Raw genomic sequence first — 25,776 nt, 5'->3', positions numbered from 1 at the left:
TTTTTAGGTGTTTATCACATGTTCATTCTCACAAGCAATGGATTCTTCTGCATTATGTGTCTCCCACTTGCTAAAACACAGGAAGGTAGGATGATCTACTTCCTTTTGAACAGGAAGGGCTGTGTTAAAACTTTTCCATGCATCTTTCTAATAGGAATAAGATACTGAGTTGGGATTTTCTATGTAAAAACATCTACTTTTAAAGGGAAACGTATATAGAACTAGTTCTGTAATACAATTATTTTTGTATTCTTCCAGTAATTACTTTATCTAATGTTTCTCTGAGTCACCACTTTAGAGAGAGTACTCAATATTATGGAAGCAGGATTTTAAGGCATAATCAGCCTTAGCTGTACTCGAGAATATGGGAAATAATTTAATTTTTTAATGCTGAGTTATTAGTTAATTTTCCGTAACTCAATACTGTGATTAACAAATAGATCCTGTCAAAGATTCTGGCTAAATTCTTTTTTGTCATAGTCAGATTAGGATTAAACTATCCTGTATGATGCTTTGTGGCTTTTTTTCAACTTCAAAAAAGTTTTCTTAACACTGATTTATTTTTTTCTTTTTTAATGTAGCAATTGACAAGATGGATCTGATTACAGCAAATAAAGTAAGAAATACCTACTAACTTGTAATGTATATGTTAAGTGCAAAGTTGTAACAGAACTTTTCTCTGTACGTTTCATTAACTACTTCCCAGTTTATTATTATGTCTCATAACTGTCTTTATGACTTTTTCTGTACATGGACAAGTGAGCAGTTCAAGGTTTTATCCACTGATTGTATAAACAACTTTTTTTCTTCCCCTTTTATTTGCTTTCCCTTCATCTTCCACCCCACAAGTTACAAGGACAGATAAAGACAGCTTTCATTTCCACGGAAGAGTATCACAGTCTTGGCTGTCAGAATTTTGTGATAAGTAACTCACTGAAAAACATCTATTTGATAATCGGAGTAAGTACTAAAAATGTGTTTATAACAGTTCTTATGTGATCAGTGATGGCGTTTTTCGATCTGCAACAATTTATCTTTAGCTGGTTGAAAAAAAAAAATATAATAAACCTTTTGCACTAAGACTTTTTGTCTTTCATTTCCTTCACTGTAAATGCAAAGGCTATCAGCTGTGCAGGCTGTCTGCAGTTTCTCTCATGAGGAAATAACTGTTGTGATTTCAGAACTTGGTCTGTTGTGGTAGATGAGGGAAAAATATTTTCACCCTGGTTGCATGACCTAAGCACATCACTGTGGTTCCTACCCTATTTATAGCCTCGTCCTTGAGCTCAGAGACAAAGCCAAAGTTGGCAAGAGTCTTCCAATCAGGTTCACGTACAACAAAGGCTTACCAAAGTAACAGTCAAGGTCCCAACTGAACAAAACCCTTAAGCATGAATTGAGTAGAGGGACTAATACAAAAATAAAAACATAGATCTATTTTAAAATGTTATTTTGCACTAGAAACAAGTTTTCTGAGGTCATTGACTGAAACCTGTTGAATTCAATGGAATTTTTCTTGGTAGGTTCAGTGTACGTTTCATTCAGGTTTTATGTTCTATGAGAATGGAAGTGAATGTTTTGAAATACGGCTTGTTTTTAAAAATCTCAAAAATGTTTGGGGATGCTGACTGTAACTGTTACTGTAGTAAAGGCCAGTCTTGAAAGGAAAAAGGCTAAATTTAAAACAAATAAATACATTTATTTTTGTGAATGTCAACATTCACTGGGAATCAAGTTTTAGTTAGTTTTGCAGATTTCCAAGTGTTTTTATAAGTTAAAGATCAATAGAAGAAGCACAACTGTCAGTGGCCAAATTTCTAATGTATAACCTCATTTTATTTTGCCTTTACTAATAGGGTAAAGGCGATTACGTACTCTCCAAATGGGACATAGACACTACCAATAATCTGATGTCTCTTCGAAGTTTTGCTGATTCAAGTCTGATTGAAGGTAAAAAAGAGGGGTTTTTTTCTTTTTCTAGACAAGTGTAGAATTTATATTTAATTGCAGAAAATACTTAAGACTTTTTCAGTTATTTCATTGTTTTTAGTAAACACACACATACCAAATGGAACACTGCTTGTAAAGGTACAGCCAAAATGTATGCTTCAAAATCGTTGAGTTTAACTTAGATACATAAATCACAATTCTGTTTAAGCTAAACTTTCACAGACCTAGAAAGTTCCACAAAGTTAAACATTTATAGGTTTCCAATGCTTAATTGTCCATTTTAATACATTTTTGCTTCAAATACATTTCTCAAGAAAAATAGTAAGTTTTTGTGACTGGATATTTTTTAGGTGCAGCAAAACTTCAAGTTCTTGACAATCTGCTCTTTGTTTTAGATACAGAGGTATGTACAATGATTTGGCTTAGTCTTCATTCTGCAATGTTCTTGAGCCACCTTATGAAAATATTTTTAAAGTAATAGCTTTAAAATTTGTTTCTATAAAATAAAGATGCCTGTATTTACAAAGGATATTGATCTTACTGTGTTGGGTTTTTTTTAATTTATTTTACTCCTAGTCATTATTTAAGCTATGGAATGTGTTAATATTCTGCTCAACAAAGAAAATACCTTCTATGAAGAAAATACAAAATCCATCTGATTTGTTTTTTTTTAAATCTAGAATATCTTAAGCATTTGGGATGTTTATTCTCTTACTCTAATTTGGGTTTGGCCTCTAATACGTGTTGAAGAATTTCTTCTAAGTACAGAATCAGATTCTTCTTCAGTCATATCGTAAGTAAAGCATTACAGCACCAATTCTGAAAAATGAAAAGTTGCCTGTTGTTAACAGCAAATGTGCCACAAACACTTATTTTCTGTGGTAGTGAAATTTTAGAAATCTTTGTTGAAATCCTTCTAGTCAGCAGGGCAAAATAATTGGACTGTAAGTGTCCTTAGGTCTGCATTGAAGAAAAGAAAGACTTGGCACTTTCTGCTTTTTCTTGCTTTATCTGTTTTTCTGCTAAGGAATCTTGCATGCGACCTGTATCACTTAGGAAATTCTTGTCTAAAATAAGGTGTATAATATGGCTTACAAGCCTGATGTTATAAAAAAGCTAGTCTGGCTTTCAGATTGATAAATAGTAAGATCTTCATTATGCAGAAGGAGAAGCCAAAATCTGAAGAGGTATATGTTAGTTAAAATGCAGAAGAAATTAATGGCACTTAATATTAGAGGACAAGACACTTGGGTCTTTCCATTGCTCTGTGTCAGTTTAAAAAAAAAAAAATCAGATCCATCTGAAAAGCTTAAAAATGACAGAAGTTAAACGTGTGTCCTCTACATGCTAAAACACTGTTATTTTTGGGTGCACTATAGGGTTTTAAAATGTACCCGTTTCCATGGAAAACTAAATTTTCTAAAAACCATGAGCAAGAATATGTCACAGTTTCAACATACGATTTATACAGTATATTTTGCTTTCTCTTTTTTCTCTTTCTTGTTCTGTAGGCAAGGGCTTGCCAACGTTAAACTCATAGTCATGACAACACCAGATAACAAACAGGTATAATCTATTTATCTGTGTTCTGTTCCTCAATTTTTATGCAGTCAATCACAGAAAAAGGGGAGAGGGGAGAAAAATAGATGGCTAAATATTTGGAGCAGCCAGAATTCTCAGGACCTCAAAGTCAAGCGAGTGAAGGACTATTGCAATGTCTTAAGGTGGTGACCAGGGCAAGCTGCCCTGCTGTTTGGGCTTTTATGTATTTTTGGGGGTTGGTTTGTTTCCTTTTATAATGGTAGGAAGATAGAGGAGAGCAGCAAAATTACTTTTGTGTTACATACCTTTACAGATTTCTTCAGAGCAGTATCTAGTCCGTGTACAGTCAGTATCTACCTCCATGTACAATCAGTGGAATTAACTGGAACAGAATGCCAGGATTATATTATTATACCATTTTTTAAATGAAAACTGTCTAATTATATATAATATATACAACATCTAGGCAACATCTTTAGGCAACATCTAAAACCTCATTAAATTGTCTCAAATTGTAGAGATCTGCTTTTTCATAACAGCTTATAAAAACAGTGGCTTCTGTCTAACTCCATAAGACTCCTGAAATGCTATGGCACACAACGATCTGTCACCAGTGTATGAGAAAAAAAATATCTGATTGGTTTGTTTGTTCCTCCCCCCCTTTTTTTTTATAGATGAGAAGTCTAATGGTTTTTGCATTGCCCACTATGGAACTGCTCTATTCTTTGGAAATATCTGTTGTTTCTTCACTTGTCCAAAGTGGGATTGGCACGGTATGTTTTGATTATTTTTGTTATTGTTATTTGAAGAAATATAAAAGACTAGTGAAGTGGAGTGGGTATGTGGGAGGATAGCATGTCAGAAGTCAGTGGTTATTCCCTGGGATTGTGAAAGTGAATGTCCTAAGCTCTGGATCTGATATGCAATAAAATGCAAAGCTGATGAAATTGCTTACCTTGTGTGAGGCACTTGGAAGAAAAGATTATATATGCAACCACATAGTGGAGAAACTGATGTTTAATATGTCCCTCTTCTTTGATCTGAAATGATCTGGGGTTAAAAAAACCCAACAAACTCACCTGAGAGAAAAGCAATATTTTGTTTCTAGATTAGAAACACTTAATTTGTTACAGTTGTGCTTTTTTTATGACTGATTTCCCTTATCACCTAATGATTTCTGTTATTGCATGCTACAGGATACAATATACTTCTTGGAAGGAATTCATGAAAAACATCAGAAGTAAGACAATATTTTGTTTCCTACTAGATTAATATGATATAAAAATTGCAGATTGCTTCTACATGTAGTTGTTTCACAGTCAATAAACTCACATAGTTCCCTCTTGTCCGCAGACCCTCTGATGGCCCAGTTTCTATTGTTGTGATGAGAAGTTTAACTGAAGCCTTGCCAGAAAATAGGTACTAGTTTCCATGCAACACTATTATATTATTATATTTTTATATCTGTGGTTTGGCACTTCTGTTGAAGTAACATACTTTACTTTATTTCACCCCTAGACTAAGTCGCTTACTTCACAAACACAAATTCACTGAAGCAGAGAATTTCGCTATTCAGTTTGGACTAGATGTTGAGGTAAGTTGTCTGTTATTGATAAATACATTTGGAGATTAATTAGTGTAACTGAACTTATGAGTAAGGGTATTGCCCTATAGTCCAACAGAAAGTATTAAAAATACTACAAATATAGTGGAATGTTACCTTACAAAGCAACTCGCTATACTTGATCGCTGATTCAAAATTATACCACTGCATGGTGAACTATGTTTTTATTTCAAATAACTAACAAACCTTGAGAAGTTGTGCAGAAGTACCTCTTCTGATCTAAGCGCTGCTGGATCAGGAGGAGGGAGCTTTGTCCCTTTAAGTAGCAGGAATGAACGTTGCTAAAAAAAAAAAGAAGAGAATTTTCACATGAATTTGTTAATACATAGTTTGGCTTCATTTACTGATTTATTCAAATAATGCAATTTGAATGTTCTCTCAGCTTTTTTGGTTTGTGGTTTTTTTTTAAATGAAAACCCCAGGCTTAGCTGGTGAGATACAAAAAGATACCACAATTGTTAGAGACTAATTAGTAATCTATTTCTGTAATTAAATTATTCAATGGACGCACTTTATCTCAAAAACATCCTGAACAGAAGTGCAGAGTTTTCAGTTGAAGATTGTCTGCTTAAAACTTCATTGCATTGAACTGAAAACTGTTTTTCTTTTTTGTTAAACAGCTTGTGTACAAAGTGAAAGCAAACACTATTTTAGAGAAACTGGCTTCAGCTTCTGTTGGGAGTTACAGTCACGACGTCTGGCTGGATCTTGTGAATGAAGCCAAAGAAAATTTGCAAAAAATTCAAGTATGTTTTTATTTCTACCCTCTGTCTCTACTAAAGTAATTCAAATTATAAAGGAGCTTGGAATTAATGCCAGTTGTTTCCTTATGTAAACAGGATAGCCAGTTTGTTGTGGATTACTGCCTGAATGCTCCATGGCCACTCTATGAAACCACTCACGAAATGTTGAACTACGCTAAAGTCAGAGTAAGGTGTTTTATTTGTTTAAATTGGTTATACTCATCCATTCCTATTACATGTTTGTGTACAACTTGAGAGGGGGGACATCTTCAAACCACTTACAGTCATTCAAAAAGTAAACGCGTTATAAATTCTATGTTACCAAACATGAAGAAGAGGAAAGTGCTTGTTCCAACCTTATTCTTGCTGTTGCTTAAGGGCAAAAAAGACCTTACAGTTTTACTTTCACATCAGAATGTAGGTGTTTAGTTTTGAGTAACAGTCTTTTTAAGTACCTTTGTAAGTATTAATTTCAGGACTAAAAGCTCAAAATATGTCACCTTTTTTCTTTTCACGATTTTAGTCTTTCTTGCCTTATCAAACAGATTCAGAGATACATATTTTCTCTCTGATCCTGTGTACATGTAGAAATCCAATCAGAGTCTAACATTGTAAAATAAAGATGCCACTTTACAGAGGTACTAAGTTTTTGCTTGTGTCTTTATTAAATTTGTAGGACTGTCTGGCATGTTCTGCATGTACTGAGTTGTCAGCCAAACCATTTCATGTATTTGTTTCAGATCTTGAAGAAAGAATATAAAACCATTGCTCCATCATCTGATGAGGCTCCGTTATCTATAACTGAGGTGAGACAAACTTCTAGGCCCCACAGTATCACATGATAAACAATTACAATATAGATTTTTAAAAACTGTACAACTGTTGAACTTCTAAAAAGTCTAAATGAGGCTATATTTTATAGTATGAAAGAGAACCACAGGAATGATGGGTTTCAGAAATAAGCGATTCCTCCAATCATAGAAAGATTAATTTTCAGATGTTTCAGAAATGAAAGACAAGGCTTTCTTAAGTGATTTTAGGTATTTCATTTTGTTTCTTATTCAGTCCTATTGTATACTGGACAGGCCTCATCCACCTTCAAGGAGAATCAGTGTAAAGTGTTTAAATAATTGAAATCTTGGATTAATGCTATATTAAACAAACTTACATATGTAATTAACTGAAATTCTTGAGAAGTCTTTGCTTTCCTCTATTCTTCCTCTTTGAGATGGTTATTCTAACAATATAATATGACTGATAAGCCAGGTATTGACTTTAAATCTCTTGTCTGCATTCAGGTATTGAGAGCTCAGGCAAGGCTTACAACTTTTTATGGAGCTTTTGGATTAGAGAAATTCAGGTTTGTTTTTGTGTGTTAAGATTTAAAGTAAATTTAATAGTAATGGTTAAGTATTTGCCATTGAAATTAAGATTTTATTTTTGTTTTAGTTCATTAAACTTTAAACCCTTCTGTCTCTTCCTGAGGTTTCCCATCCTCTGCTGTAGAAAAGGGAGAATGCAGAGAGGTTGAGTCATCCTATATGTTGAAAACATGTGTTGCACATGCACTATCTTGTGTATACTTTTTTTTTTTAATTTACTTAACATATATAGGGGAGGAGGTGATTTTATGCACACACGATGCACACAACTACTGTTGTTTCTTACAGCATATAGTACTAGCTAGAAAATGTTTGAAGTTCTCCCCCCCAACTCCTTTAATATTGACATATAACAGTAACAGAGTTTCTTTTCCTCCTCTTGCTTCTAGTGGGATTGCTTGGACAGAATTCTTGAATAATGAAGACATTTTCAAGAATATCCTTTTGCAGCTGGAAGAAGGAAATTTATCTTGTGCACAGTACATCTGGCTGAGGCATCAGGTGAGATAGATGTCTCTTTGGTATTTAGGAGTATGCTAAGTCTCTTAAATTTTCCAGCCTTATTTAACAGAATCAGAATGATGCGGTTACAAAACAGCTCCTCAAAGAAGCGAAGGTCTATGGCAGAATCTTATCTATTTTCACAATGATTACCTGTACCCCTAGCTCCTTAGAAGGCTGAACTTCTTATTGATTTAAGAATAAACTGGTATTTCTGATGTTAGAATGCATATTTCTAGGTCTGAAGGATGATGATTCTTTGATTTATTCTGTGGCAGTTATGATCTTCCATTTACTTTCTTGCAAGCACAACTCTCAGAATTTGTAAGCGGACATTTGCTGGCTACCTTGACATCCATTAAAAATAACCACATAGACTCCTTGCTCTGAATGACACAGTCATAATATTGACTATGGGCTATTATATTCTTTAGTGCAGGACCTTCAGGTCCACGTCTCTTGTTTTCTTACTAGGACAGAACTAAAGAGCAAGTCCTAAAGTAATAGGACACAATCCTGCCACCGTAATTTGCAAAGAAATTGCTTCAATTAGGTCTTAAGAAAACCAAGCTCTAGTTTTTCTGAACAGGACTATATTTATTTATTTTTTTAAAAATTCCTGTCTTTGATTACTGAGATTTTTCTCTCTGTGAAATCTATTGCTCCTACCTATTAGTAAAATCGCTTTAACAAAGTATCGGATAAAAATGTACTCCATATATCTGTAACTGTTCTGTTTTAATATTTTAGGCAGATTTTGAAAGCAGCTTTGATGAGAAAATGCTGGAGAACTTGCTTAATGCCATCCATTTCACTGTGCCTTTGAGGGAACTATGCTTGTGGCTTAAAGATGTTGTGATCCCTTTCTTAAGAAGAGTTGTGCCAAAGGGACAGGTAAGACTGACTTAATAAATGCAAAAAGTCATTTTCTCAGCCTAAGATAATTTTATAGTCTGACCCACAGACTAGATTTTTGAATGTCAGGACCTTGTTCCTTTATCCTTTAAAGGAATTACTTTCCCTAGAATTTATATTTTAAATGATCTCTTTTAAAACAAATTTCTAATGGCGAATTTTGCTTTAATAGATAGTGTTATTCTACTTATTATTGTATTTTTTATTTCTAATGGCGAATTTTGCTTTAATAGATGGCATTATTCTACTTATTATTGTATTTCTTTTCAGAAAATATTAGCAAAATGGCTGGATCAAGGTGCTCGAAACCTTGAATTAACGGATAAGGTAAGTCAAACTGCAGAAACTTTGTATGTCTTGTATTCCTACATGTAAAATATAGTTTACTAATATCAATTATTTTGGATAGGCAAATTGGCCAGAAAATGGACTCCAAATGGCAGAGGTTTTTTTCACAAGTAAAAATCAAGGTGAAATGGGACTGACAACTTTTGGCCAGTGGACTCCTTTGGTAAGAAATGTAGCAAATGCAAGGATTTACTACTAAGAGACTTCAGAACATATGCTCTGTGCTAGAGTTGGAACAAATGATAATTAGGTTACTGTTGGTTTTGGTGAAGATTGACTTAACCATGAAAGGAAGGAACTGAGTTCCAATCTTCTTGGGTTTAAAGATTTAAAAAACAAAACAAAACAAAAAAAAAGTCAGTGCAACATTAATACCCTTTAACAGATGTATTAATAGTCTAAATATTAATAATATTCTTGATTATTCTGTAGTACACAAATAAGCTTGAGTACAACAAAACACTTAAATTTCAGTAAATATACTCCTTATGAACTTTAATTAAAAACATCTCTCATCTCTGTCAAATTCTCAGAAATTAATTGCAATTAAGCATGGGTTATGGCTTGGAGGAAATGGGTATTAAAATTCAGCAAGCTGTAAGGTTATGAATACTGAACTGGTGCAAATGCAAATAAATTATTTATGTTATATATCCTTGGTATACAAGCATCCATAAAAGTGGTAATATAAAAGTGGAGAAAGATAAAGCTTAAAGCTAACCAGCTGTGCATTTTAAAAATTGGAAACATTTACATTCTCCATTAGTTCAATCAACCTTAAACTCACGAATCCCAAGTTTGCAGCACATAATGGAAAGAAGGAAAATTTACTCTGAGTCCCACTTCCAACATCTACTTGATTTTCTTTCTTGTATGCCATATAAAGGTAACAGCTCAGTGCGTATATTCATAAAATCTTCAAGATTGCAAGGCTGCATTGTAAGTCAACTACCCTTGTCTTATACCAGAGGTGTGGAGAATAATTTGTTTTCTTCCTGTTTATGACAGCACTTGATGGTCTTGAAGATTCTAATGTTTCACTTCTAAACACTGTTTCAGAGATGTAGTGACTGTGAAGAAGTGGAGAGGTTAAAGAAGCTGGTAAATGATTTACAAGAACTGATAAATCTGTACAGAAAATACAACTGCAGGCTGGCACTCAGTGATTTTGAAAAGGTAATTCTGCAGACACTTCCAAAAGTGCTTTTGAGTAGATTGAGTGGATTGTTCTGAGAAGGAGAGAAATCTTATAGCATGTGATTTAAAGTCAGGCAAAACAAGAATCCTGATGGATTGGTTGGTTAAACGTGTTGGTTAAACTTAAATAAGCTGCTAAGACTATTTGATATGTTGTATTTGTTATAAATTTAGTTTCAACTGTGGGTATAAATATATAATGTGACAAGATACTATGAGAAGGTACGGCTTAAATTCCAGGATTTGCAGTTCATTACAGATGATATATTGTGGAGCAAGCACTAGCAACAGAGAAATTAGAAGTAGAACTGAACAATAAGGACTTTGTACAAAAAAGCTTTTATTTGAGCTAGAGGGATGCTAGTTTTTTTTAATCATTCGATTGATTTCAATGGACACTGGATGTTGAATTATTTATTAGAGATGTAAAAGATTTTGTGTGATGTTCTAAGATGGCATTGTTCTGCTTGCTGCCCAGGAAAATGCAACTACTATCGTGTTTCGCATGTTTGATAAAATTCTGGCACCAGAGCTTGTCCCATCCATTTTGGAGAAGTTTATAAACCCCTACCTGTGTAAACATAATCTACAAAAGGATGAACTTCTTCTACAGTATATAAAGGTATCTGTATTTTCTTCCTTTTGAAGCAAGCTATTTTTAAACATGAGTAAGCAGAAAACAGACAGTATATAAAGGTATCTGTATTTTCTTCCCTTTGAAGCAAGCTATTTAAATATGAGTAAGCAGAAAACAAATCTGATGACCATTTTAATTTACACTTGAATTTCAGGACCAGCTGTCAGATTAGCTTACTCCTGTCAATGAACTTAGTTTCAGTAATAAGACATGAAAAGATACAAAGGAGGATGGCCAAATCTGTCCCTTAATGTCCAAAAAGATTTTCATTTGTTTATATTACAAGATATTCCTATATTTTCTGAATTCAAATATTCTAACAATCTTTATCAAAATGTACAGGATTTGCTAGAACGCTGTCGTACACGGTCTACTTCAGTATTTGAAACTGCATGGGAGGCAAAGGCAATAGCTGTCATTGGCTGTATCTCTGATACTGATGTAAGTATCAAGTGGCTCTAACACGTCAGTTCAGAATGAAACACATAATTTTTACATAAGCATATAAGTATGTTTTTACATGAGTGGTATGAGCAGATCTGATGACCATTTTAATTTACACTTGAATTTCAGGACCAGCTGTCAGATTAGCTTACTCCTGTCAATGAACTTAGTTTCAGTAATAAGACATGAAAAGATACAAAGGAGGATGGCCAAATCTGTCCCTTAATGTCCAAAAAGATTTTCATTTGTTTATATTACAAGATATTCCTATATTTTCTGAATTCAAATATTCTAACAATCTTTATCAAAATGTACAGGATTTGCTAGAACGCTGTCGTACACGGTCTACTTCAGTATTTGAAACTGCATGGGAGGCAAAGGCAATAGCTGTCATTGGCTGTATCTCTGATACTGATGTAAGTATCAAGTGGCTCTAACACGTCAGTTCAGAATGAAACACATAATTTTTACATAAGCATATAAGTACGTTTTTCCATAAGTGGTATGAGGAGGAACAGATAGTATGCTGTCTGCCCATTCTATTTTAGTAATCTTCTCCCATGTGATGTTCTTTGGTTGAGACTATAATAGTAGTTTTGATGTCATCACATGAAAACTCACCAGCTTTAATATGTTTGTAACTCAGGCTCTACAGTGTCATAAATTACTTTAATATGTTTGTAACTCAGGCTCTACAGTTTCATAAATTACTATAAGCATTTTCTAATCTAACTTGACACATCATATTATTATAATGAATGCCCTTTATGCAAGTGGAGATTGAGCCAGGAAATAAAATGCTTGCCTAAATGAATCGGTATCACATGTGAGCAATATATCAAGAGATTACCTTATAGCTGATACTGAAAAGTAAGGTCTTTATGTTCCTTTTATAGCTGAAATTTGATGCAGTTCTGCAGATAATGCATGGTGCTATGGTACCATGGAGTGCAGCAGTGGAGCAGCTGGTAAAACGGCATCTGGAAATGAATCATGTCAAGTAAGGTGACATCCACAGCCTACACCTCAGTTTTGTGTGTACTTTCAATTAGAATTCTCTTTTTGGGAGGAAATACTGTGTATATGATGTAGCATAATGATTAAATCACACAGTTGTAGGTAGCAAACACACTGATAATAGGCTGATTTGTCCACAGAGTGAAGTTACTGCAGGAAAGTTACCGACTGATGGAGATGAAGAAGCTTTTGCGAGACTATGGGATAAGAGATACTAATCTTTTAAAGGACAAGCAGATGATAATGGTAAGTGATCAGCATTACTCTTACTTCTAGTAAACAAAAATCCCTGTGTTTGCCTGCATGTATTCCCATGGAGTATTAGAAGCCAAATTAAAAAAAAAAAAAATCTTAGCAACTGGTAGCTCCCCCTTGTTATCAATACCTGCTTTCTTGTCCCATTGGGACATGTTTTCTCCTGGAAGCCCACTTTTTTTAAGAATTAACAAATTAGCTTAGCCCAACCTGATAGCACAGCACTGATAATACAGTAGTTTCTGTATGGGGAGGCAGGAAAGAAAAGAGGAAACTAACAAAATGGAAGGCTAAGTCCTCTCAAGACTTCAGATCCTATTTCTCCTAAGGTCACAGTGAATGATACTTAGTGATTCATATATATATATATATATGTAATTTTGTTTTTTTTAATGTCTCCCCTTTACTAGGGAGAAAACATGGGTATTTCTGGAAAATACCTGCCAGCCTGTGGAGCCAGATGAGTCCCCTGAATTTTGAGGGTTCCGTGATAATTCTCTTCCCTAACTCCCCAGTTATGCTTTAGTCAAGTTTTCTCTAGATAAAAGTTTTAAACCTCTATGTAACTTGCTTCCTACAAGCTATACCATTACAATGCAGAAGTAGTGTGTATTCCAACAAAGGAATTACTTCCTTTGTTGTCCTGTACATCAGCAAACTAAGGTTAGTGTCTGTTTTCTTCCTACAGAGGCTGGTGAAATACATTCTTAAACAGGATTCCCCTACGTCTTTGGAGGATGCTTTGAAAATTGTAGCAACATACATGTTGCCCACGGTGGAAGTCTACGTTCTGAGGATGATAGACCTGATTGACAAAGAAAGGGTACTAAAATACTTCATGTCAGCTGATCTCAGAATTCAAAGACACTGAGGCCCATTTTCAAAACAGGGGCAAGTTGTACTGCTTGCTGAAATCTTAGACACAGTTTACATATCGTTTTTATTCATTACAGTTCTATTAATCTGAACCCATAACTGCCTATACTTAACATTGAAAATGAGACCTCTATCAGAGTTTTAAACATCGTGAGCCATCCTTCAGGTGTGGCAGAAAAAGGATAAAAATTATGACCCACAGTACACAAAACAAGTTTGGAACTGAAATCCCTACATATTTTCACATACTGTTTTTGCTAGAGTTGTTTTGGGTCAAGTTGCTTTCTTGCCAACAATAAAAAAGCAAATGCCCTTATGTTTTGATTATTTCTGATTTTTTTCCCTTCAGGGAGAGGAATCTCTGACTCTGTTAAAATCTCTGAGTCTGGATGAAGCGGAGAAAGTTGCAGAGAGACTGACTATATGGGGAACACTGGTATTACAGAATAAAGCAGAAAATTCTGAAGAGGTACCAAGCCATTTCATGTCATAAAGTGTGTGCACAAATTATTCTAAATACTGTTCTTACCTACATGCTTGAAGAAAAGTAGGGGATGCAAATGTAAAAACTGGGTCTTACAGCAAAAAGGGATGATGAACTGGTCCTGCTTTGAGCAAGAGCTTGAACTGGGCAACCTTTTGAATCCTCTTCCAACTGGAGTTTGTTCTGATTACACAACTATTTTGTGGAATTTTAAAGGCATCTCCACACAGTGGCATGGCTATCAATTCAATTAATAATTTATAAATCCTGCTGCATTATTATACCTCTAGTCCTGCATATTTTCCATTTTGCTGGAAAACATCTATTTAAAAGCTGTAGGTGTGGCTTTGCCACACACCAAAGTGACTTGGAGCTTCACAGTTGAGGATACACATTATGGTCTTGCAACCACAGATGAGAATTTCTGTTTACAGTTGTTTTGGGGAGTTATTATGGGCAGGGGAAGGAAGAACAAAGGGAGAAGAGTGGATATTTTCAAAACTTCTGTGAGAGCTACCACACTGTGTGTAATACATACATATTTCAGCTATTTCTATAAAAGATGCCTATTTACAATAACTTTCTGTTCCCTTGCTCTTCAACTGCCTGTATCTTAGATTTGAGAATTGTTGCTTAAGAGGTTTTGGACCAGCTGTCAGATTAGCTTACTCCTGTCAATGAACTTAGTTTCAGTAATAAGACATGAAAAGATACAAAGGAGGATGGCCAAATCTGTCCCTTAATGTCCAAAAAGATTTTCATTTGTTTATATTACAAGATATTCCTATATTTTCTGAATTCAAATATTCTAACAATCTTTATCAAAATGTACAGGATTTGCTAGAACGCTGTTGTACACGGTCCACTTCAGTATTTGAAACTGCATGGGAGGCGAAGGCAATAGCTGTCATTGGCTGTATCTCTGATACTGATGTAAGTATCAAGTGGCTCTAACACGTCAGTTCAGAATGAAACACATAATTTTTACATAAGCATATAAGTATGTTTTTACATGAGTGGTATGAGCAGGAACAGATAGTATGCTGTCTGCCCATTCTATTTTAGTAATCTTCTCCCATGTGATGTTCTTTGGTTGAGACTATAATAGTAGTTTTGATGTCATCACATGAAAACTCACCAGCTTTAATATGTTTGTAACTCAGGCTCTACAGTTTCATAAATTACTATAAGCATTTTCTAATCTAACTTGACACATCATATTATTATAATGAATGCCCTTTATGCAAGTGGAGATTGAGCCAGGAAATAAAATGCTTGCCTAAATGAATCGGTATCACATGTGAGCAATATATCAAGAGATTACCTTATAGCTGATACTGAAAAGTAAGGTCTTTATGTTCCTTTTATAGCTGAAATTTGATGCAGTTCTGCAGATAATGCATGGTGCTATGGTACCATGGAGTGCAGCAGTGGAGCAGCTGGTAAAACGGCATCTGGAAATGAATCATGTCAAGTAAGGTGACATCCACAGCCTACACCTCAGTTTTGTGTGTACTTTCAATTAGAATTCTCTTTTTGGGAGGAAATACTGTGTATATGATGTAGCATAATGATTAAATCACACAGTTGTAGGTAGCAAACACACTGATAATAGGCTGATTTGTCCACAGAGTGAAGTTACTGCAGGAAAGCTACCGACTGATGGAGATGAAGAAGCTTTTGCGAGACTATGGGATAAGAGATACTAATCTTTTAAAGGACAAGCAGATGATAATGGTAAGTGATCAGCATTACTCTTACTTCTAGTAAACAAAAATCCCTGTGTTTGCCTGCATGTATTCCCATGGAGTATTAGAAGCCAAATTAAAAAAAAAAAAAATCTTAGCAACTGGTAGCTCCCCCTTGTTATCAATACCTGCTTTCTTGTCCCATTGGGACATGTTTTCTCCTGGAAGCCCACTTTTTTTAAGAATTAACAAATTAGCTTAGCCCAACCTGATAGCACAGCACTGATAATACAGTAGTTTCTGTATGGGGAGGCAGGAAAGAAAAGAGGAAACTAACAAAATGGAAGGCTAAGTCCTCTCAAGACTTCAGATCCTATTTCTCCTAAGGTCACAGTGAATGATACTTAGTGATTCATATATATATATATATGTAATTTTGTTTTTTTTAATGTCTCCCCTTTACTAGGGAGAAAACATGGGTATTTCTGGAAAATACCTGCCAGCCTGTGGAGCCAGATGAGTCCCCTGAATTTTGAGGGTTCCGTGATAATTCTCTTCCCTAACTCCCCAGTTATGCTTTAGTCAAGTTTTCTCTAGATAAAAGTTTTAAACCTCTATGTAACTTGCTTCCTACAAGCTATACCATTACAATGCAGAAGTAGTGTGTATTCCAACAAAGGAATTACTTCCTTTGTTGTCCTGTACATCAGCAAACTAAGGTTAGTGTCTGTTTTCTTCCTACAGAGGCTGGTGAAATACATTCTTAAACAGGATTCCCCTACGTCTTTGGAGGATGCTTTGAAAATTGTAGCAACATACATGTTGCCCACGGTGGAAGTCTACGTTCTGAGGATGATAGACCTGATTGACAAAGAAAGGGTACTAAAATACTTCATGTCAGCTGATCTCAGAATTCAAAGACACTGAGGCCCATTTTCAAAACAGGGGCAAGTTGTACTGCTTGCTGAAATCTTAGACACAGTTTACATATCGTTTTTATTCATTACAGTTCTATTAATCTGAACCCATAACTGCCTATACTTAACACTGAAAATAAGACCTCTGTCAGAGTTTTAAACATTGTGAGCCATCCTTCAGGTGTGGCAGAAAAAGGATAAAAATTATGACCCACAGTACACAAAACAAGTTTGGAACTGAAATCCCTACATATTTTCACATACTGTTTTTGCTAGAGTTGTTTTGGGTCAAGTTGCTTTCTTGCCAACAATAAAAAAGCAAATGCCCTTATGTTTTGATTATTTCTGATTTTTTTCCCTTCAGGGAGAGGAATCTCTGACTCTGTTAAAATCTCTGAGTCTGGATGAAGCGGAGAAAGTTGCAGAGAGACTGACTATATGGGGAACACTGGTATTACAGAATAAAGCAGAAAATTCTGAAGAGGTACCAAGCCATTTCATGTCATAAAGTGTGTGCACAAATTATTCTAAATACTGTTCTTACCTACATGCTTAAAGAAAAGCAGGGGATGCAAATGTAAAAACTGGGTCTTACAGCAAAAAGGGATGATGAATTGGTCCTGCTTTGAGCAAGAGCTTGAACTGGGCAACTTTTTGAATCCTCTTCCAACTGGAGTTTGTTCTGATTACACAACTATTTTGTGGAATTTTAAAGGCATCTCCACACAGTGGCATGGCTATCAATTCAATTAATAATTTATAAATCCTGCTGCATTATTATACCTCTAGTCCTGCATATTTTCCATTTTGCTGGAAAACATCTATTTAAAAGCTGTAGGTGTGGCTTTGCCACACACCAAAGTGACTTGGAGCTTCACAGTTGAGGATACACATTATGGTCTTGCAACCACAGATGAGAATTTCTGTTTACAGTTGTTTTGGGGAGTTATTATGGGCAGGGGAAGGAAGAACAAAGGGAGAAGAGTGGATATTTTCAAAACTTCTGTGAGAGCTACCACACTGTGTGTAATACATACATATTTCAGCTATTTCTATAAAAGATGCCTATTTACAATAACTTTCTGTTCCCTTGCTCTTCAACTGCCTGTATCTTAGATTTGAGAATTGTTGCTTAAGAGGTTTTCAGAGCACTGCTTAGTATTTTAATAGAGTGGAAGCCTGAGGGTCCCTATCTGTTACTGTCAACATCTTATTAAACAAAACATTAACCTCTTCCTTTCCTGCAGCACAAAACACAAATGTTTATGACTAAGACACTCGTGGAAGTCCTCAAATTCCTGTTCAGCATTCAAAAAGGTAAGCTTAAACTTAAAAATCCCACCCTCTGCTTGTAAATGGAGTCAGAAAGTAATTGTTTTTCTCCTCCAACAGACAATCCTCTGAAGAAAGATGAGTGTGAAGCAAACCTAAAAATGTTTGAAACGCTTGCTGCCCTGCAGGTGGGTATCTTAAGAGTTTCAAACTGCTTTTGATTTACTGTAGTTATTCCAGCAATTCTTATAACATGGATGATATTAAAAATTAATTGTATTTGCAACTTATGCATAAAGGTTGTTTTTAATATTGACTTCAAAGAGATCCTAGGGCTAATCTAGCAATTTAAAGAATGCCTGTGAAAGTTCCCAATTACTAGAAGTCAGTTGTCCATTTAAACCAAAAAATTAGTTACTGTCCCAGAAGTCTTAATTGCTAACACTTCAAAGATTTCATGATAGAGTACTGTAATATTTTATTAAGGTCTTATTACGATTTGTAAACTTAAATTATTTAATACAGCATTTGAGCATGCAGTATCCTTACCTACTGCCTAGCAAAATTCTCTAATTTGTTACATAAATTGGTAATTGGCAGAAACTAGTAAAGTCAATTTAATACTGAAACTATTCCTCAGAATGAAACAAGAAATAAAAACATTTTAACACACAAAAAAAAGAAAACCCACAAAAAAACCCCACAACATTTTTAAAGGAAATTACATGAATAATTTTTTTTTTTTTTGTTACAGGAAGATTTTGATATCTTTCCTTCAGTTGAAGACTTTAGGAATCCTTCACTGATGTCTAGGCTTCTTGAAGAGCATATAAAAGCTTATGAAACTGTCAGATCTCTGTCAAAGACTAGAAGAGTGCAGACAAGGAATTGCAATTCAGAAGATGGCAAAAGCAAGAACCGTTCTACTGAATCAAGGCTGTACAGACTGGCTTTGCTCCTGCAAAGGTCAGAGCAAGAACTGGGAGAAGAACTGGCCTTGAGAGCACTAGATGCTGGAAAAGTTGAAGACACAGTAAAAATATGCAGGTAAAACTGCAGAGGTTTTCAAGACTGTAACTTTTAATGGGCTTTTTTGTACTGTTTCTGATGCTTTGCATAGGTAAGTAGATATAGAGCAAAGGAAGGGGTTTGGTTTGTTAAGGTTTTTTTTCTGAAAATGAGTGTTTAAGCAAAATGCTTATATTGCTTGTATACAATACTGCATGTAGAGTTAAGTGTAGTCTCTGAAAATTGTCATTGGGTTTTGCCATAAGTAAGAAAGAAAGAAGATTCCCTGCAGTTTTATAGTGAGAGATAAGTTAGTTACAATATTAAATAACAATTATGAGACTTACAGATACTTGGCTTACACAGATAGAAGAGAACTATTGTACATACCGTGTCCAGGTTTCTAGCTGGTCTCTGCCTTATGCTTAGGTTGTCAGATAATTTAATCTTGCTACCACCTCCCCTAAAAGAGACGAGATGAAAATGTTAGGTATATTTTTTATAATTAACATGTTCTCTGTGCTTCAGTATATACCTCTGAGGTAAGTTCTGTTGTATTTTTCACTTCAGTCACAGAAGTTTTAGTTGCAGTGAGTCATACAGGTGAAATAATAAAAGAGAATTAAATAATTAGAACAGAATATGACCTTAAGTAAAAGCCCTAAGATCGATTTTTTTTTTTAACATCCTTTTTTTTTTTTTTAATAGGGAGTTCTATGAAAATCACTGTAATGAAGAAACAGGGAAGCTGCTGTTTTCAGTATGTCAAAGGCTTTGTCATATGTTGGGAAGTGATGTTCCAATGATCATTCCTAAAGACATGAATCTTCCAGCAGTGATCTATGAAATGGCTTGTCAAGCAGCTACAGCGTGTAGTCCAGGTAATTACAATTATCACTTAACTTGTGTTTATATTGGGAATCCAACTTTCCAAACAATATCTAATAAACATGAAAACAAAGTTAATTTCTATATACGCCTCTTTAAAAATAAATGCTGAAAAAAATCCCTTTTAATAGGACATATGAATCTTCCATTCATAGTATGCTAACGATCTTAATATTTCTACAGATTTGCTATTAGATTGCCTGGAACTATGTAAATATACATTGGCTGCCAAGGAAATCTACAAACAGTGCCAAATAGAAAACTGTGGATTTACAGCAAAGGTATTTTCAGCTAACTGAATTGTACTTTTTTAGTGTATGTAATGTCTTGATTGACAGACTAGTATTAACTATACATTTCTTTCTTTCTTTCTCCCATTTCTCCAGCCATATTTAATCAGTTTGTTTAAAAAGCAACAACAAACACCCCCTCCACAACTCTACAAATAAAAATTGCCCTGAATATGTGTGTACTGATAAATCAGTACACAGAGTCAACTGATCTGAGTACTAAAAGCAGTGCAGCTATGGCACAAGCACAAGTAGCATACTCCACTTATGTTTCAGTATGATAAATCCCTCTAATGAGAGTGAAAATATTAGTGATTTTATTGAATAGCTGCTGCTAGAACTGCTAGGGAGCTTGGAGAGCTGACTTTAAAAAAGCTTGGCTTAGTTGTTTGTTTTTTAAATAGATAAACTATGGCAGGGAGGGTTTGATTTTTAAGTGCATGTATTACGTGAAGGCATTTCCAACAGTTTTGTAAAACTTTAAGATGGATCAAGTTCTTGAATTGCATCTTTGTTTTTTTGTTTATGTCAAGCAGTGCTTTAGGCCACTTGAAATGAATGGGCTCTTACAGTTTGAGTGGAGTAGATCAAAGTGGCCAGGCAAGCATGTTTATGCACTGAATGTTATTTTGCTAAAAAATGATCCACTTGAAAAATATTTGCTTGTAACGTTTTGCCAAGAATGTTTATGAAAGCCTCCATTAAATTAATTTAGAATGCATTTTGGCTGTACAACTAAATAACTGCAACATTAAAGAAAGATGTGGCCACTCTAAGTAGGAAATGTGGTTAATGCTACTGGCCACTTAACAAAAAGTAGCATAATAGAATCCACTTTCAAACAGAATATCATGTTCTAATCCTGTATTCAAATCTGGAATCTCTTGCAACACTTAGTTCCTTAGACTTATTAGCTGTTCTTTTCATTGTGTACTTTTGATGATGTTCTTACTTAGACAACATCTTTTGGAGAAGATAGAGATCCTTACGAAGAGTGGACTTACGATGACTTCTTTAATGAGGATGGAATAGTTCTTGATCCACAGATAGCTCTTCCAGTTGCATATGAAACTACTTCTTCTCTTCTGCCTGTTTGTGGTAAACTTGCTTTCCTGAACATCGAGTCAATATCCAAACTGTATTTCATATTGATTTTTCTCTAAGGATATAAATAATTCAGCACATGCATGGAAACTACCTCCTCAGAAATCTCAATTAGGCAAATTCGGGGAAGAAAGATCTGTTGCTGGGGGGTATAGAATATAAAGCGACCTTGGATTTTGTTCTGGTTGAGGGAGAATCTGAATGACAAATACCCAAGGACATGGAGAATGCTCTGGAGAAGTGTTACTATAAACTCACCCTGTTCTTATCTTCTCCAGACATCTTCTGGTAGCCACTAATGGAGTCAGGGTTTTATCAAAATGAATTTCAGCTTATTAAAAAACGCTTGTCCCTGTATTACATACCATTGTAGATACACACAACTTTTTGAAAATTTCAAGTATTATAAACAGAACTCTACAACGCTGAAAAAAGTCACTTTTAGATCTGTAAAAGAAGCACTGAAGATTTTTAAATTATTTCTTTTTAATACTTCTTGATGTAAATGTTTTCTTTCCTAATGTGTCATTGGTACATGAAAAAGCACAGAATTGCAAACACTGTTGCACAGTGCTAAATCTACCCATAAAGGATATACTTACTTGATTGACAAAGGGATTTCCACACAAAGTAGTTATGAAAAACTGTTGGTTTGTATTCCTATGTGTGTTTGAAAAGATATTCCCTCCCACAAAATAACTCCTGATTAGGCCAGGTTAAAAAAAGGTCCCTGTAGTATTTTTAAGGTACTTCCATGCTTCACAGTGTTGCTGAGATGGTGGCACTCTGCTGATGGCTGTTTGTCTGTCTTTCAGAGAACAAGCTCTATCCTTTGGACTCCACGAGCCTGGCAAACTGCGCCTTTACTAAAGGTATCACGATGGCAGATTCACCATGCTAAAAATATAAACCAGTCCACAAGAAAACGTGAGGTTTAAATTCAACCTACCCAAGACGACTAACTCATAGTTTTTTAAATAGGTGCCTAGATGGTCAACTTAAAGCCATATTCTAGGAGGATGGTTTGGTTCAGCACAGAACACACCAGTTTGGATGGTAATTGCTACCATTCAGTCACTTGATTTTGGGCATGTTGTCATTGCCTGTACTTCAGTATAGAAGCTTTACCACTATGGGCTAGGATACAGTAGAGCCTTTTCAAGAAGATGACCAACTTCTAGTTTTTGAACTAAGTCCTTATTAAATTAAAAGCCTTGAAAATTTAAGGTTTCTAAGGGAGCTAAGGCTGATTTTGTGTTGTAAATTTAATGAAGAAAAAGAGAAACCGCTCTGATATTAAGTCCAAGAACAATATGCTTGATATAAATATACTAATTATTTTCTGGGGTTGTTTGTTTTCAAAATGTATGACAGGACAGAACCTTCTGCTGCCAGTTAGAACTCCCATCTCTGCAATGCTGCAGAACCTCATGGAGTGCAGTCAGTGCGAGCTGGCTTTGCGGCTAATTATCAGCTCGTTTGGATCCTGCCTTCAGCACGGTGTATCAAACAACATGGATTTTTCCCTGAGTGAGAAGGTATGGCAAGGACGATGCTGAATTTTGCTGAGAGTAAATCTTAGAGGCACGACAACTATTAACAGCTTTAGAGTACTTATAAGAATCTGATAGGTATGGGAAAAGCTATCACCACGACCTTAAAAAAAATTAGTACCACTTGATGAAATGTTGAATCATTTTGTGAAAGGAGCCTATCGGTTTTTCCCTATTTTTCACTGTCCTCTGTTTATCTTTGCAAAGTATGTTCAGAACTAAACTTGTAGTCTCTGCAGGGACGCCAGGAATAAAACGAATGTTAATAATAGTTTATGATGTTCTTTCACATTGTTTTATTATTGGTTAGTATGGGAAAAGTTGCAAGTAGAATATTCATTAAACATTCCTCTACACTAGAAGAGATCTTTATAAGACATTATTTAAATTTGAAATTACAATTACTATAGTACCTTATATTATGCTATAAACAACAAGAGAAGTTGAAGGTTTAGAATTTATTTTTAATCATGTGCTGTCTTTTTTTTTTTCTTAAAATAGCTACATGATGGCCATATGCTAGCTGAAACTAAAAGCTTTCTCATTGCTCTGAAACAGAAGTGCACCTCAGTAACTATGACCATTATCCTGACCTTACTACACAAGGTAAGAATGCTCTGAAAAGGGTAAGAGTGAGCCCCTTTCTTCTGCTCTATCAAGAAAGGGGTTACCCTTCCTATTACAAAAACTCGTTCTGAAATCATCCTGTGCCCAAACACCACGAAACCCACACATTCTGGAAAAATCACACTGACACCCCCCCACTGGCAGCCACCTGCTGTAGCCCTGGCATATCTGAGCCTCTTATGGGCCACGGCTCTTTGAGCATACACTGGTTGATCTGCCTGGAAGTTTAGGTACATTGGGAGCTTTGTCTTTGTGAGAGTCTTTAAGGACTCCTAAATTATAATAATGGCCTCTACTTTCTGTAGGTATTCTCTCTCTCATTTTCAATCCTGGTTTCATTTTAGATTTGTAGAATTCTAGCTGAGGGGAGTTTTTTTTTTTAAAAAAAAAAAAGTTTGTTTTTGTGAGAGTCTTTAAGGACTCCTAAATTATAATAATGGCCTCTACTTTCTGTAGGTATTCTCTCTCTCATTTTCAATCCTGGTTTCACTTTAGATTTGTAGATTTCTAGCTGAGGGGAGGTTTTTTTTTTAAAAAAAAAAAAAAAGCAGCTATCTGCAATATACCATCTTCTAAGGCAGTTTAGACTAAGGGAAGTTACTTTTAGACTGGCTTCAGTATATTTAGATTTTAAGTTCTATAAACCTGAACTGCATTTTTATTCTTTTTTTTCCCCTCTAACTTAAAGGCCTGACCCCATACACCTCTAAATTACAGAGTACTTTTCATGTTATACTTCATACAAAGAAACCTACTAAAATAAATTCCTCAAGTTTACAACTTTTTTTCTTTCCTAAAACATAGGTATTCAACTGTCGTTTCATAGATCAGAACCTGGCATTGGGATATTGCACAGTTTTGCCCAAGGAAGATACGTTCAAGAAGCTGTGGGATGTCATAAACAATACATGGCAAAATTACAGAAAAGTTTTGGTAAGTTCACAAGGCAATGTATTCCTTCAGCAAATAAGAGAATGTTATTTTCCTAAAACATAGGTATTCAACTGTCGTTTCATAGATCAGAACCTGGCATTGGGATATTGCACAGTTTTGCCCAAGGAAGATACGTTCAAGAAGCTGTGGGATGTCATAAACAATACATGGCAAAATTACAGAAAAGTTTTGGTAAGTTCACAAGGCAATGTATTTCTTCAGCAAATAAGAGAATGTTAAAGAGTTTCTTAAAAAAGACATCAGCAATGTCATATCAAAGTGCAACAGTTTGCCATTATTAAGGGCATAGCTGTTTGGACAAGTTCTCCTTTAGGGCACCACTGAGGGAGAAGCCACCTCATTTTACCACAGTGTGAGATTGTGAAAGAAATTCAGTTTTAAAGTAGCTTTGAACTGCCAACTCAGGAGGTGGGGTAATCCTGATACTACCTTCTCTGAAGTTTGAGAGTTTCTTAAAAAAGACATCAGCAATGTCATATCAAAGTGCAACAGTTTGCCATTATTAAGGGCATAGCTGTTTGGACAAGTTCTCCTTTAGGGCACCACTGAGGGAGAAGCCACCTCATTTTACCACAGTGTGAGATTGTGAAAGAAATTCAGTTTTAAAGTAGCTTTGAACTGCTGACTCAGGAGGTGGGGTAATCCCGATACTACCTTCTGTGAGGTTTGTTTTCATTTTACACAGTTGTGTGATTATCTATGAATAGTTTTAAGTTCCTCTGAGAATTTAGACCTTAGGATTCCCAGATTTCAGATTAATTATTATACTTGTATTCACTTCCCTTCTCACTCCTTTTAGGCAGTAGCTGTTGTTGGAGTACAGCTTGCTAACCTGTGGGGCGAAGCAAAAGAAAAAACCAAATTCCAAGAATTGGTTACTGATGCAGAATGGGGTATCCTGCTTGGTAAATTCGGTGTAAGTTTGATTTATTATTATTTTTTTAAAATTTCTTTTAGGGTTTCATTAACTGAGTAAATGTTAGTATCTTCTGAGATTTATGGTGATTTTTAGACAGATTTCTCATTCAAATGTAATGAAAGCGGGGGTTTGTTTTCAATTTTTCATTTTCTTGTCTGCTTTAATGAACCTCAGAAACTGAGAAATGCAATAGTTGAAGGTGCTATAAGAACTCTTAAGTGCTTAAGTATTATTTGCCACAGGACATGGTAAGTAAATGCATTGCTTTTTCCTGCTGTGAAAATCTCTGGGTTGAAATTAAAGAAAACGTAGATGCTTGGCTATATAAGGAATTAGTCTTGATATTGTCTAAAAGACTTCTTCCCAAAGAAGATAAAATGTTTATTTATCTGTAGATTTCTTTCGAGACTGTATTTAGACAGCCACCAATGAGGAAGAAGGAACTCATAGCAACGCTGGTGCAAAATCCAAAAGTAGACACAGAGCTTATACTGAATTACTGCAGGTAATAATTGAAGCAAATCAATTGTGTTAATTCTTGCCGTAATAACAATGCTTGCTGAAATCTAGTTTAGTTTAAATAGATCTTAATGTAGTATGCAAATGCTTTGATTTTTTTTTTTTTAAGTATTAATCAAAAT

General features: G+C 35.0%; 1 protein-coding gene across 1 annotated transcript in view; it reads left to right on the top strand.

Moving 5' to 3' along the window:
* The window catches only part of KNTC1 (kinetochore associated 1), a 60,428-nt gene that overhangs the window by 22,782 nt on the left and 11,870 nt on the right, over nucleotides 1-25,776 (top strand). Inside the window, exons 15-43 of the mRNA XM_014960617.1 lie at nucleotides 4,846-4,911; nucleotides 5,011-5,086; nucleotides 5,737-5,862; nucleotides 5,956-6,045; nucleotides 6,600-6,665; nucleotides 7,158-7,219; nucleotides 7,631-7,742; nucleotides 8,493-8,636; nucleotides 8,928-8,984; nucleotides 9,067-9,168; nucleotides 10,065-10,181; nucleotides 10,681-10,824; nucleotides 11,182-11,280; nucleotides 12,180-12,283; nucleotides 12,441-12,546; nucleotides 13,244-13,378; nucleotides 13,781-13,900; nucleotides 17,768-17,837; nucleotides 17,913-17,980; nucleotides 18,547-18,839; nucleotides 19,509-19,681; nucleotides 19,872-19,969; nucleotides 20,935-21,076; nucleotides 21,898-21,954; nucleotides 22,457-22,620; nucleotides 23,137-23,241; nucleotides 24,067-24,195; nucleotides 25,016-25,132; nucleotides 25,531-25,640. Of these exons, the coding sequence (XP_014816103.1) occupies nucleotides 4,846-4,911; nucleotides 5,011-5,086; nucleotides 5,737-5,862; nucleotides 5,956-6,045; nucleotides 6,600-6,665; nucleotides 7,158-7,219; nucleotides 7,631-7,742; nucleotides 8,493-8,636; nucleotides 8,928-8,984; nucleotides 9,067-9,168; nucleotides 10,065-10,181; nucleotides 10,681-10,824; nucleotides 11,182-11,280; nucleotides 12,180-12,283; nucleotides 12,441-12,546; nucleotides 13,244-13,378; nucleotides 13,781-13,900; nucleotides 17,768-17,837; nucleotides 17,913-17,980; nucleotides 18,547-18,839; nucleotides 19,509-19,681; nucleotides 19,872-19,969; nucleotides 20,935-21,076; nucleotides 21,898-21,954; nucleotides 22,457-22,620; nucleotides 23,137-23,241; nucleotides 24,067-24,195; nucleotides 25,016-25,132; nucleotides 25,531-25,640 (3,252 nt within the window). The remainder of the gene's footprint in view (nucleotides 1-4,845; nucleotides 4,912-5,010; nucleotides 5,087-5,736; nucleotides 5,863-5,955; nucleotides 6,046-6,599; nucleotides 6,666-7,157; nucleotides 7,220-7,630; nucleotides 7,743-8,492; nucleotides 8,637-8,927; nucleotides 8,985-9,066; nucleotides 9,169-10,064; nucleotides 10,182-10,680; nucleotides 10,825-11,181; nucleotides 11,281-12,179; nucleotides 12,284-12,440; nucleotides 12,547-13,243; nucleotides 13,379-13,780; nucleotides 13,901-17,767; nucleotides 17,838-17,912; nucleotides 17,981-18,546; nucleotides 18,840-19,508; nucleotides 19,682-19,871; nucleotides 19,970-20,934; nucleotides 21,077-21,897; nucleotides 21,955-22,456; nucleotides 22,621-23,136; nucleotides 23,242-24,066; nucleotides 24,196-25,015; nucleotides 25,133-25,530; nucleotides 25,641-25,776) is intronic.

The sequence above is a fragment of the Calidris pugnax genome, unplaced genomic scaffold (genome assembly GCF_001431845.1).
Source record: "Calidris pugnax isolate Ruff unplaced genomic scaffold, ASM143184v1 scaffold32, whole genome shotgun sequence".
NCBI lineage: Eukaryota > Metazoa > Chordata > Aves > Charadriiformes > Scolopacidae > Calidris > Calidris pugnax.
The sequence above is the reverse complement of the archived record's forward strand: the minus strand, read 5'-3'. Positions and strand labels throughout refer to the sequence as shown.